The 14,771-nt window shown below is 45.2% G+C and overlaps 1 protein-coding gene across 2 annotated transcripts in view; it reads left to right on the forward strand.

The window, feature by feature from the left end:
* Nucleotides 1-14,771, forward strand: part of cdc14ab (cell division cycle 14Ab) — a 37,430-nt gene that overhangs the window by 12,915 nt on the left and 9,744 nt on the right. For both annotated transcript variants that reach the window (XM_084444751.1, XM_084444752.1), the window contains exons 7-10: nt 8,550-8,612; nt 8,949-9,036; nt 9,343-9,573; nt 11,488-11,626. In XM_084444751.1, coding sequence (XP_084300877.1) covers nt 8,550-8,612; nt 8,949-9,036; nt 9,343-9,573; nt 11,488-11,626 — 521 coding nt within the window. The remainder of the gene's footprint in view (nt 1-8,549; nt 8,613-8,948; nt 9,037-9,342; nt 9,574-11,487; nt 11,627-14,771) is intronic.

Below are 14,771 nucleotides of genomic sequence, written 5' to 3' on the forward strand. Positions count from 1 at the left end.
TGTGGGGGTAGTGTGTGGGGGTTGTGTAGTCTGGTGGGTTGTGTAGTCTGGTGGGTTGTGTAGTCTTTGGGAGTAGTGTGTAGGTGTTGTGTTGTCTGTGGATGCTGTGTAGTCTGGGGTTGTGTAGTCTGGGGTTGTGTAGTCTGGGGTTGTGTAGTCTGTAGTGAGTTGTGTAGTCTGTGGTTGTGTAGTCTGGTGAGCTGTGTAGTCTGTGGGGGTTGTGTAGTCTGGTGGGTTGTGTAGTCTGTATGGGTAGTGTAGACTCAAGGGGTTGTGTAGTGTGGTGATAGTGTAGTGTGGGGGTTGTGTAGTCTGTTGTGATAGTGTAGTGTGGGGGTTGTGTAGTCTGGTGATAGGGTAGTGTGGGGGTTGTAGTCTGTGGAGGTAGTGTAATATGGGTAGTGTAGTCTGTGGTGATAGTGTAGTGTGGGGGCAGTGTAGTCTTTGGTGGTAGTGTAGTGTGGTGGTAGTGTAGTGTGGTAGTGTAGTGTGGTGATAGTGTAGTGTGGGGGTTGTGTAGTGTGGTGGTAGTGTAGTGTGGTAGTGTAGTCTTTGGTGGTAGTGTAGTGTGGTAGTGTAGTGTGGTAGTGTAGTGTAGTGTGGTGGTAGTGTAGTGTGGTAGTGCAGTGTTGGCTTTTGGCGTTCTTCTCCTCTGTTGCTCTGCGTTGTGTATTTTCTTGGTAAGCCTTGATAAGAGTTGCAGCAAATCTAATATGGACCACGATGTTAATAGCCTTCTTGTTGTGATAGTATTGATAAAATCACCCCAACACGGGATTGGAAGCGGCAAACAATGATTTATTGGACAGAACTTAAACTCACATGGAACAGTCCCTGTCTCTCCCTGTCTCTGGCTGGCTGGAGCTGTGGGCAGAAAGCGAGGCCTGCGTCTTCCTCCCTACTCCCCCGCTTGGTCTAGTCAGGGCTGGGCCTCAATCTTCCTCCCTACTCCCCCGCTTGGTCTAGTCAGGGCTGGGCCTCAATCTTCCTCCCTACCCCCCCGCTTGGTCTAGTCAGGGCTGGGCAGCCACAGGCACAGAGAGTCCACCGCATTCACAATCAAGCTCTCAAGGTTAACTCAAGACACTAAATAGTATCCTCTTGCTCCACCCCCACGCCTCCCTTAAGGTCTAGTGTCGTCAGATTGGCTCCCCGGAGGGGCCCTACTGTCACAAGATGTGTAGCCTGTCAGGCACAAGGGTCATGACCTGTCAGTCACAAGGGTCATGACCTGTCAGGCACAAGGGTCATGACCTGTCAGTCACAAGGGTCATGACCTGTCACCCACCATCTGAAGTCTCAAGCCCACTGATTGTTTGGCCAGTGGTACTTATGACATTCTATGAAAAGCATGTGACACCCTGGGGAGGATGGGACACCCTCCCCCCCCCGTGACTTCCCAGCGTGACCTCCTGACCCCTGACCCCAGCACAGCACAACTGTCTCCTCTCATCCCTACCACTGCACATTTAGACCGTCCACATGAGAACACAAACACACAAACAGCTTTACATTGACTTTAAGACTTTTAAACAACAATCTTTGAGTGACAGTTGATTTGACTCCCCCCCCCGGGCCTCACCGAATTCCCCTCTCTCCTTGGTTCCACTTTGCCGGGCAAAATACAATTGAATGGGCTTCATTTTCTTCATTTTGTTAACGTTACTGGCAGGGACATTCGGCGTCTGCACACTCGTTTGTGAGTGAGGGCAGCTGAGCTGTCATCATGAGAGTTCTGGCGTTGCAGGTTGCAGTCGTGGGACTTGTAATCATACTTGGCAACTCTCCCAATTTTCACGGGAGACTCACGATTTTCAGTGCCCTCTCCCGGTTTTCTCCCGGGGTCATATTTCTCCCGATTTCTGACAATCAGATTTACTCACGAGTCACGACCTGTTTCATTCTAACATAACGCGCCAAATTCTACTGTTTCCACTCGGACTTCAATACAGCTACACCGTTGTTTGGTTTCCATGGTAGCTGTGTAGTCAGGAGTGCGTTAGAGGACTTCCTCCCCGAGGATCTAGCGTCCACCGTCTCTTGACTGACAAGAGAGAATGAGCTCTTCAAAGAAATACAAATACTCATGTAAATTCCAGCCTCAGTGTAAAGTAGAGGTTCGCTTCAACTATCCACACAAATGACAAATATAACGTTATGGTGCATTCCATTTGTCTCTGGAGTGGGAACTGGCAGTGGTCACTCCCGAGGTGAAAAAGTAAATAGACACCAGCCTGTTGACGCGAGCATAACTGATCATGGCTGGATCATGGATGTATTATAAGAAGTGGATAAGGCATGCAAAGACGGCGGCCCATTCAATCCAACGAAAGTTGCTCAGTGGCGCATGAAGCAAGCCTCCATGGACAGGAACAGCCCGTTTTTGGTGCAGTGGCCAAGCACGGTATTGCAAGTGGCGCCAAGAACCTGAAACCTATGAGGAAACTGAAACCTAAATCCCCCACTACACTGAAGTTACAGTAATATGGGTACTGTAGAGCCCTATGAATGAATCATGGTCAACATTTAATGGTGAGTTCCTTGGCCCATGCTGCACCCCTCCACCCAGTTTCATGCATATCAGACAGACGGACAGACGGACAGACAGACAGACAGACAGACAGACAGACAGACAGACAGACAGGGGCGAAAACATTACCTAAGAGGTTATAACACCAATAACACCTGCCTTACTGTCCTTCTCTCTCTGTCCCTGGTCATGCTCTTCCAGAAAGGCAGGTCAGGCAGGTCAGGCAGCCTCCATCACATGAATGTCTCAAATTCCTGAGCTGCTTCTGTCAGCCACCCATCCTGTCCTCCTCCTGAGGCCCTCTCTCCACACACACACACACACACACATCCACACACACACACACACACCCACACACACACACACCCACACCCACACACACACACACACACACACACACACACACACACACACACACACACACACACATCCACACACACACTTGCTATTGCAGCCCTCCCAAGGAGGCCCAGCGCGTTTCCACTGTCATTAAGAAGGAGTGCATGAAAACATCTTCCTCTGTGGTAGGGTTATCAAGGTCAAGGTGGTTTTATTAGTCAGCCATGTTTCCATCCACTTCCATACACCGAATTGTGTGAGGATCGCTAAAAATATGAATGTGAATAAAGCCGGTGAACGTGCGTTCCCATCTAGAGCTTTAAATCGGATAAAGCATTTATCACAAAAGACTTTTATCGAACAAGAGAAAATCCGATGAGATCGACAGTACAAACTTTTTGTCGATTTTCATGACTTTTAATCGAATTTCACTGTTTCCATAAGGCATTTTTAATTCGATAACTTAATTCGCATAAAACGTGTGGATGGAAACATGGCTACAGAGATACTGAGTAAAACGTAGTGAAATGAAGGGGTGCTCAAGTCATTGTTTTAAAAACAGTAAGATACAATAAGATAAATAAGAACAGTTAATTAAACAATATACAACAAAGTAGATATAAAGAAGAGAGGATGTACAGTTGATAATAAAAAGTATCAGAGACTTTCTTATTCCCTCGGTACATGACACACCGTACATGACACACAACCTCATATTAACTGTACATGGGTTACTATGTAATGACATAGCAAAAACAGTAGTAACATTTAGGAAGTACTATGTTATTGTGTACGGTGTAGAAGTTGTTACACAAGGTATGGCTGAGGGCAGCTCTTCCAGTGAAGGGTTAGGTTGGAAGAAGGTGTTGAATGTTGAATCTTTCAGCATTCGCCTTCATGCGTCTCCATCCATTGTCCCAGTGGTATTGAGGTGCAGCCGTGGTTTTGTGTGGATCCCGAAGGGTTAACTGGATTAAACCTGCCCAGAAGTGAACGCTTACATAACAGCAACACGGGAGAGCACAGAGACAGCTGTCCACACTGTAGACGTGATAGGGGCCGATGACAAGAAGCTGTCAGGGACACCTGTGTGTGTGAGAGTGCCTTTGTGTCCGCGGGCACAGTTGCTCACGTGTCAATGTTTGTGTGCGACATATACCTGCTCATGTGAATGGAACTTGTCAGTTTCAAGTATTAAAATTATCATCTCAAACTAGCTTTCTATCCATTTGTAGCAAACAAGGCAACACAGTAATGATCAGCCTACTAGGGATGGGTATCGAGTCGAATTTCAAGAATTTATTCGATTCCGATTCACAAGGTTCAGAATCGATTATCTCGATTCAATTCAATATCGATTCAGTTAGTGTTACTAAAACCTGTTTTTTTTAGCTGTAACCTTAATTACATGACTGCCAAGTTATGCAACACATCAATACTAGGGCTGGGTATCGATACTGATTTCCAAAAATGAATGAATAAATGAATCATTGAATGAATTAATGAACTGTTCATTCCTTCATTTATTCATTCATTCATTAAATAAAAGATCGATTTTGGGATTCATGAATCGATTCTGAATCATTTGATTCAGAATCGATTCAGAATCGATGAATCGATTTTTCGAACCCATCCCTACAGCCTACCCCCTTCCCCTTTCATGAAAGCCTTTCTGCAGTTCTGACGCTCTAACGGCGTCTGTGTCTGCGTGACATTCCCCGAAAAAATCCCTGGCTTTTACCAGAATGACCATGAAGTGCCCTCTGTAGGTATGTCACAGATCAGCAATGTTCATATGAAACGGCGCATGAACACTGGATGTTATGATTCTTTAAGTCATAAGGGTGGAAATTCCAGCATTTTGAAATGTGCTTTTTGAATTGATATTGTAGTGCCCCCTATGGATGGCCATTGTTTCTGGCATTATTACTTGTCTATATGTAGTTATAACATGGTAATTTATAGCATTCTCGACCATCGACTTAATGAGTTATTTGACCCTTCCAAGATGAAGGCTAATAATACCAACAATTAGCATAGCCTTCCTACTTCGAAGGACACCAATTATCTTGTGAGTGAAAAGTGACCTGATCTTGTGAGTGAAAAGTGACCTCATGTCTGTGCTACGCTGGGCGTGGAGGGAGGAGCAGCCAGGCTGATTAACTGGCCCGTTTGACAAGGCAGGTTTCTATAGTGTTCAGTATGTCACACGTTCTACAGGTTGTGTCAAAACGCCCTCTATTAATAACCGCCAGAGAAACCAAACCCTGGATAGATGTACAGACCCACCCTGGCCAGTATGATTACAGCGTCCGCCCACCGTAATCTGAGATAACACAACTCTATATTTGGCCTGATAGGGAGTGATCTTGATTGGGGTGTTTGAAGAGTGTACTCCCTGTGTCTCCCACCCCCATCAGACCTGCGGTAGCTGAGTCCGTGTGGTGGGGGTCTGTACGGAGGCCGGTGCAGCTGGTGTGGGGGGGTTCTTGTGTGTCGCTGAGAGGTTCTTGTGTGTCGCTGAGAGGTTCTTGTGTGTCGCTGAGAGGTTCTCGTGTGTCACTGAGAGGTTCTTGTGTGTCGCTGAGAGGTTCTTGTGTGTCACTGAGAGGTTCTTGTGTGTCACTGAGAGGTTCTCGTGTGTCGCTGAGAGGTTCTTGTGTGTCACTGAGAGGTTCTTGTGTGTCGCTGAGAGGTTCTTGTGTGTCACTGAGAGGTTCTTGTGTGTCGCTGAGAGGTTTCTTGTGTGTCACTGAGAGGTTCTTGTGTGTCGCTGAGAGGTTCTTGTGTGTCACTGAGAGGTTCTTGTGTGTCACTGAGAGGTTCTCGTGTGTCCCTGAGAGGTTCCTGTGTGTCGCTGAGAGGTTCTCGTGTGTCACTGAGAGGTTCTTGTGTGTCGCTGAGAGGTTCTCGTGTGTCACTGAGAGGTTCTCGTGTGTCCCTGAGAGGTTCCTGTGTGTCGCTGAGAGGTTCTTGTGTGTCACTGAGAGGTTCTTGTGTGTCGCTGAGAGGTTCTCGTGTGTCACTGAGAGGTTCTTGTGTGTCACTGAGAGGTTCTTGTGTGTTACTTCTGCAGCATTGTTGTTCCAGGCGCTCTGGTCATACTTTGAGATGGAGATGATTAAGTGTGTGTGTGTCTCCTTGGCCTCGCCCTCACCTCCCATTCAAACCCATTCACCATCCCATTCACCTCCCATTCAAACCTACCAGGTGCAATGAAATGTATGTGATATTTCTCAGTTGTTTTTTTTCCAGTGTATGGGCCTGGCTGGTCAAAGGTCTTTGGTAGGCCTATATTTTAGGACTTCACTGACCGTCGGAAACTAGCCAACACTTTGACCTCAGTGTAATAGCGATTGCGCTGATCAGCAAACGGCATCCTTGATTGTCCCATAGAGAATGACCTGTACAGGCTGTGGAGCTGGACACACCCACGTCCTTTTAATCAGTCCGTCACTGCTATGGGTATGACACCATTGCCCCAAATATCACAGGCCTTTGTCAGGAAAGCCACAGTGGTGTGTGTGTGTGTGTGTGTGTGTGTGTGTGTGTGTGTGTGTGTGTGTGTGTGTGTGTGTGTGTGTGTGTGTGTGCGTGCGCGCGTGCGTGCGTGCGTGCGTGCGTGCGTGCGTGCGTGCGTGCGTGCGTGCGTGCGTGCGTGCGTGCGTGCGAGCGAGCGAGCGAGTAAGTGAGAGCTGACTCAGCATGACTATAAATCATGATTCCCTGAATCTTGGGAAACACTCATAACACAACATTTGAACTGTCATGGCAGCCATGTGGTTCAGGATACTGACTCAGTTTGTGTTACATTGGGAAGTCTTGGTCAACATGTGATGCTCCTAGATTTTGTTAGGTTGTGTGTGGCCTGTCTTTGAATGGTTAGGGACCAATCACGCACATTTTACATGACACTGCAGTCATTTAGCAGATGCTTTTATCCAAAGCAACTAACAATAATTGCATTTAACGTGAGAAAAGCCTACATAGGAAATGTACTACTACTTGCCAGAACTCACAAGTGCATCTCCTTTATAAAACAGGTGACTAAGAGCATAATCTAGTGCTGAAGGGAAAGTGCAAGAATAGCAATCTAAAATGCAGTAGGTGCTTAAGAGCACCTTTCACATCAACCACATGATGGTGCTATAATATCCACCCATCCATCTTCATCTGCTTATCCGGGGTCGGGTCTTAGAGGCAGCAGCTCCAGCAGGGAGCCCCAGACATCCCTTTCCCTAGCAGCATCAACCAGCTCTGCCTGGGGAATCTTTAGCCGCTCACAGGCCAGTGCGGAGATGTAGTCCCCCACCTAGTCCTGGGTCTACCCCGCGGCCTCCTCCCACCTGGTCCTGGGTCTACCCCGCGGCTTCCTCCCAGCCGGACACGCCTGGAACACCTCCCTAGGGAGGCGCCCAGGAGGCATCCTCACTAGATGCCCGAACCACCTCAACTGGCTCCTTTCGACGCAAAGGAGCAGCGGCTCTACTCCGAGTCTCTCCCGGATGACTGAACTTCTCACCCGATCTCTCAGGGAGACCCCAGCCACCCTCCGGAGAAAACTAATTTTGGCCGCTTGTATCCGTGATCTCGTTCTTTCGGTCATGACTATAATAGTGTTATTTATTTACCTGGTTTACATACAGATGTTTACCATCTAAAACAATTATAAACTGCACCACCACTCTCGAGCTCGAAGGGAGTTGAACACGTACATTTCACCTGATCTTTCGTTCTCACGCCAAACTGGTCTCTCTGTAGTGAAAGTGAGACTGTTAGCCTGCTAGAGTACTGGTCCTAAACCCTACCTGTTGATCCTGGAGATACTGTATGTATGGCTACCCCTGTTCATGAGCTGGAACAAAGACACCAGCAGAAAAGGTGTTTTGGGTAAATGTACAGTTACATGACAAAACTGTAGAGTTGTCATGCCAAAAAAACTCTTGGCATGACTCGTATGGCAGCATGTCCCACATACAGGCAGTTAGGGCTGTGTTTAAAAAATCGATTCATTGATTGTGAATCGATTCTGAATCAAATAATTCTGAATCGATTCATGAATCCCAAAATCGATCTTTTATTTAATGAATGAATGAATAAATGAATAGTTCATTAATTAATTCAATGATTCATTCATTCATTCATTTTTGGAAATCAGTATCGATACCCAGCCCTAGTATTGATGTGTTGCATAACTTGGCAGTCATGTAATTAAGGTTAGAGCTAAAAAAAACAAACAGGTTTTAGTAACACTAACCGAATCGATATTGAATCGAATCGAATTGTGATAATCGATTCTGAACCTTGTGAATCGGAATCGAATCGATTCTTGAAATTCGACTCGATACCCAGCCCTACAGGCGGTATGTCTGTACTCCTGGTGCTCCTCAGCTCTGCTGCATCCGTAGTGTAGCACCTGTCTGTGTGAATGTAAACAAGCACCTTCCAGGCAGTACTGGGTGACGTGTGGCAGCTGGATGACGGTGGCGTTGGACTCTGGCTGCAGCACTTCCTGGTGTGCTGGAATGTCTCTGCCCTCTCGCCACAGCTGCACCAGGAACAGGAAACCAGCCTGGGATGCTGGGAAACGGTCCAATACTGCAGCGCTGCTGGGATTCCATTCTGACGGCGTGTGAATGGCGCACTCTGCAGCAAGGTCACACACTGCTCTCTATTACAGGCGCTGCAGCATGGATTCTTCGACTTTGAGACCTTTGACGTAGACGAGTACGAGCACTATGAGGTACAGTTTTAATAGAAAAAGAAAAAAAAGAAGTGTTTTTTTTTTTCTTTTCTTTTTTTTTTTTTTCTCCTTTTTTTTTCTTCTTTTTTTTTTTTTTTAAGTAAACTGTTAACAGTCAAATGACCGCTGCTGCATAAATATCAGTATGTAGAACATACCGGTAGTTCTTATGTTATTTAGGATAACTTGCAACTAACACTGTTGGCACTGTCAACAGCGTTAGTTGCACTGTCACAGTTGAAGCTCAATAAATCTTAGATTTTCTTTCAAGTACAATTCTCTAATATTTACGTTCCGTTTCCTAATTGACTGCAACTTCTACCACCTCCCTTTCAGCGAGTTGAAAATGGAGACTTCAACTGGGTTGTTCCAGGGAAGTTTCTGGCCTTCAGTGGACCCCACCCCAAAAGCAAAATAGAAAACGGTGAGATAAATGCTGAATCAAGTTCTCTGTTTACAAAGCTGTAGTAGAGACAAGCATCGTTGGACTTGTGAAGTGTAACTTGGTCACTATTCACATCAGAATGTTTTTTTTTTGTAAAGATGTGCTATGCTGTGTTTATATACATCTATTGATGAAAACATTTGTACTTTTCGTCCACCTTGAGTACCGTTATCAGGGTATTCACATTTTGAGGTGTATTTAAGTTGAAAAGGAGACTGATATCCCACAGTCTAATCAGAATAGCCTTGTCAGACAGTCTTTTTCTTTGTACCTCCACACCTCTAGGCTACCCGCTCCATGCGCCCGAGGCCTACTTCCCCTACTTCAGGAAACACAATGTGACCACGGTGGTCCGGCTCAACAAGAAGATCTACGACGCCAAGCGCTTCACAGACGCTGGTTTCGACCACTGTGACTTGTTCTTCGTGGACGGCAGCACGCCCAGCGACATGATCACACGCCGCTTCCTACATATCAGTGAGAGCACGGATGGGGCGCTGGCTGTCCACTGCAAGGGTGAGCACACAGGACCGGTCACTACCTAAGACTGAGCCACACAGGACCGGTCACTCCCAGACAATACTGTTACTACTTAAGACTGAGCCACTCAGGACCGGTCACTCCCAAACAATACTGTTACTACCTCAGACTGAGCCACTGTTACTACCTAAGACTGAGCCACTGTTACTACCTAAGACTGAGCCACTGTTACTACCTAAGACTGAGCCACTGTTACTACCTAAGACTGAGCCACTGTTACTACCTAAGACTGAGCCACTGTTACTACCTAAGACTGAGCCACTCAGGACCAGTCACCCCCAGACAATACTGTTACTACCTCAGACTGAATAAAGAAAAACGCTCCTGCACATTATCCTCTTCACTTTTAATGAACAACGTTTCGGCACTAGGCCATTATCAGGTTCAAATGACAAGAACATAGAATTCAAGGCTCTTAAATATAGACGGCCCATACTGACCAATGGACGAACAACTGATGATGACATCACAATATTCTAATCTCAGGTCACATAAATACATATATACAATCAATCCATCAATACAATCAAGTCACAGATATACATATATACCATCATGAATGAAATTACATATATATATATCAAAGGTGCTTTATATGAAAATCTGTCAACATAGGGAATGGGTGGAACAGAGAAGGGGGGGGGGGTGAATCTAATTGTAGCCAATTCTGACTCCTGGATTGAGGTCCCTGAGTAGGAAGAGAGGGGGAGAGAACAGCGCCACCTAGTAAAACATCACAGCATCACATTAAGAAGTAATTCAGCATTTAGACCCCTGGGAGAGAAAGTTTGCCAGGTAAATATCCAAAATGCCTTTTTAACAACATGTCAAGGTCACCTCCGCTGTGTGGTAATCTGACACTGATGGATTGATTGTATATATATGATATATATATATGTAAATTCATTCATGATGGTATATATGTATATCTGTGACTTGATTGTATTTGTATATATGTATTTCTGTGACCTGAGATTAGAATATTGTGATGTCATCATCAATTGTTCGTCCATTGGTCAGTATTGGTCCCGACTAATCTATATTTAAGAGCCCTGGATTTCTTGTAATTTGAACCTGATGATGATGGCCTAGTGCCAAAACGTTCATTAACATTGCTGCAAGTGAAGAGGACAATGTGCGTGATCTTTTTTCTTTATTCAGTCCTTGTGAGTTTCTCCTACGCACCTGCCCGTCAGATGTGCAAAAACGTTTTTCTTCTCCACACAGAACCAGTCACCCCCGAGACAATACTGTTACTGAACCTAGGGGAGTCAGTATGCACTGTGCTAATTCTGCTATAGAGAAGTAAAAGTAAAGATAAATTATATTAACATTTCAGCATAATGTTGTGAATGAGTTCACTCAAATTTTAAAATGACTTATTTTGTGTTTATGTTAAAATACATCTTTGGGAAAGACAACTTAAAGCTTTGGTATTATTTGAATTGCTACCACTGTTACTTTAATATAGACTGTGTTTGTACATTTAGTCCAATATTCCTTTTCCAATGCTACTATAGGAATCAGAATTTGTTTTATTGTCATTGTAGTTTTTCAACATACTAGGAATTTGCTGTCCAGCATGGTGCATAACATGGAGACAACAAGGCAGAGCAAAGGCTCTCCACCAGAGGGCAGTATAGCGCAACACAAGCCCTTAGTACAGCACTTCTGTCTGAAGATGTGAACAATCATGGACAGGTTAAGATGGAACTGTTGCGACGGAAAAGCCTCTCCTCGTCTCTTCCTTTATCGCTCATCTTATGTTCTTCACTCTTTCTTGCTCTCTTAATTTCACCCTGTTCCTGTCTGATGTCCATTCCCTCATTTCCACAAATCTAGGTTTTCACTGTTTTCTTTATTTCTCTACTTTTATGTTCTCGTCATTAGCGGGCCTCGGCCGAACCGGCACCCTGATTGGCTGTTACCTAATGAAGCACTACCGGTTCACGGCAGCGGAGACCATTGGCTGGATCAGGATCTGCCGTCCGGGCTCCGTCATCGGACCACAGCAGCACTTCCTGGAGGAGTGAGTCAGACCCGTACCCACCCACACCATTCATTCATATACATCTTTACACAATGGATAGTTACGACCCGCAGTCTGATTAGTTTGGAGCCGTTGTATATCAAGTTTTATATAGCGCCCTTCATGATACCCAGAGCGCTTTACAGAGTCCAGTATTCATTCAGACACAGTCATACCGGTGGTGGTAAGCTACATCTGTAGCCACAGCTGCCCTGGGGCAGACTGACAGAAGCGTGGCTGCCAATCAGCTCCAACCACCACCAACATTCATTCACATTCATACGTTGCATATTCATATATATATATATTCAAATATTCATGATATACCATGAGTAAGTCTCTTTACAACTGTTTGAATTATTACAGCGCCACATGTTAATGAGATGGCTGGCGAGCTTTCTAGCCACGTGTAATAATGTGGCTGCACTTTCTAGAGAGCAGCAGTATCCCCACAAACTCATTGATGATGGTGTTGGCATTCCAAGATGCCCCCTTGCTACAATGTTTCAACAACAACAAACAAACTGCAAAATGAATTGGGGGACACCATCTTGCTATCACAATATCCTTACCTAGAGTTATGTAAACTAGCTAGCTAACTAGCCTACAATACTGTCGTTCACAGCAAGCTGGGACTGGGACTCATAATATAGTGCCAGAGAGCTTCTGTGAACTCAGATTACTTGAGAGGAGGAAGATTGGTAGTAGTTGGCAGTAGAAACAAAGTAGTTACTTGGTTCCATCTCCCTCCCCCATGGAAGTCAGTTAGAGTGGAAGCAATGTCAGACTGAAGTTCTCAACAGACAAGTCAAGTGTAAGTTGACAGTTCTGTCTTATATCAGGCTAGGGTAACAGATTTGTTTTCTAATAATGTGGGTGCCCAATCAGCCAGATCATCAGACTCCTGAGCTCTTTGGCCATAACGTCACCCAATTCCTTTGGATTTGGAAAGAGTGGTTCCTGCTTTTTATCCCCAATGTGAACTATTGAAATGCCAGAAATTGGTGATTTTTGGCAGGGTAAAATGTTGTCTTCTTTTCTCTTAAGATCGCAATGTTCCCACCGGCTCAGTATCCAGGACACCTTATTTTGCTGATGAGAATTTTGTGAAGCAGTGCATCCGTTAAACAATTAAGTTTATATGGCCTGAAGCCTTAAACAACATGTGTGTGTTGGTTTGAAACCGTGCCTAGGTCATGACCCTGATGTGTCATCTCTGAAGCTAAACAGACTACACACTCTTAGTGTTCGTGGAGGAACAGAAATGTTTCCCACAAACAAATCTGCTTCCCTCCCCAACCCCTTATCCTCTGGCATAGTTTCCACTGTGTGACACGGTAAGGCCATTACCAGTCCACTTCTTCCCTTCGTGTGGCTGGACAGAGTCAAGTCACTGGATCAAACCACTGGCATAAATTGTGTCTGTGGATTTTTATGGAAAACAAGAACATTATAGTATAATAGGTCCATGCTTATCATTGGGGTGCCCTTGAGGGAAGGTCGAATGGATGGTTTAAATGCAGGGCGCAATTTCATTGGCGGAAGCCGTGTGTGTGTGTGTGTGTATGTGTGTGTGTGTGTGTGTGGTGTGTGTGTGTGTGTGTGTGGTGTGTGTGTGTGTGTGTGTGTGTGTGTGTGTGTGTGTGTGTGTGTGTGTGTGTGTTGCCCATTGCATGCGTGTGTTGGAGTGTCAGTTGATAGATGATAGATAAGGCCTTCTTCTTCTTCTTCTTCATCTTTGCATACAGTATGTTATTTACACATACTTCCATGTCATATGAACTAGACTGTCTTGTTTGAAAGGCACTTTCTCAACATAGTATAACCTAGGGGTGGGAATCGGTAGTGATTAGGGTTGCTGGTTGGGAAACCGGGATCCTGGGAAAGCAAAGAGAATTTTTTATTTTTTTTATTTTATTTTATTAAAAAAAAGAAATTAAGTGGAATTTGTGAATCGATCTTTAATTGTCGAGAATAGAATCGTGATTCTTACATGAATCAATTTTTTTCATCACCCCCCGTATAACCGCCATGCTTTTTTTTTGGGGGGGGGGGGGGGGGGGGGGGGTCATTTTTTGGGGAACTTCACCTCCATATGAAAATGCATTTTTGATAGACCGACTCCTTCACGATACTTGAAACAGAACCTAATTCTCATTGCTAGCACAACAACAATTATGTATCCTACAGTCAATTAAACCACTTTGTAACTGGTTGATTTATATAGACCTTTAATCGATGTGCGATTTTACACCTGCCATCAACATACAATTTTAAGGTGCACAAAATAAATTAAACGGCGAATTGGCCTTGTGCCAACGCCACCACTGAGGTGAGAGAACTCCCACTTGCAATTCAGTATGTGAGTCTTAACAAACTTGACAACCTACTGTAATCTGGCTTTTATGGCAAAAAGAGCGCCCACATGCAAGGAATCACATACGGCCCGTCCTGGAAACGGCTTTGGTGGGAAAAAGAAATATGTTAAAGTAAAAAAAATAAGTAAAAGCCTATTCAGTACTTGGCGCTAGATTATGGTTGGGCACTGGAGTCAGTCACAGCCATGGGCATTATTCTAATTTAAGGACTTTTCAAGGACTGTATGGAGAAAATGCATGTTGCATGAAGAAGAGTGTCAAAAGAATGTCTTTTGAAAGTGAAAAGAAAGTCTTTTGAAAGCACAGGCCTAGCAGGCCACTGGACAATGTGATCAGCTGGCTCTGTGATTTCACGAACCATTGCCAGACAAGTGTTAATCTCAAGCGCCATTCATTATCCAGACTAGCCTGTATCTCCTAAAACAACCTCTCTCCCTCTCTTCCTCTCTTCCTCTCTCCCTCTCTTCCTCTCTCCCTCTCTTCCTCTCTCCCTGTCTTCCTCTCTCCCTCTCTCCCTCTCTTCCCCTCTCCCTCTCTCCCTCTCTTCCTCTCCCTCTCTCCCTCTCTCCCTCTCTCCCTCTCTTCCTCTCTCCCTCTCTTCCTCTCTCCCTCTCTCCCTCTTACCTCTCCCCCTCTCTTCCTCTCTTCCTCTCTCCCTCTCTCCCTCTCTCTCTCTCTTCCTCTCTCCCTCTCTCCCTCTCTTCCTCTCTCCCTCTCTCCCTCTCTCCCTCTCTCCCTCTCTTCCTCTCTTCCTCTCTCCCTCTCTC

The sequence above is a fragment of the Borostomias antarcticus genome (genome assembly GCF_949987555.1).
Source record: "Borostomias antarcticus genome assembly, chromosome: 10".
Lineage (NCBI taxonomy): Eukaryota > Metazoa > Chordata > Actinopteri > Stomiiformes > Stomiidae > Borostomias > Borostomias antarcticus.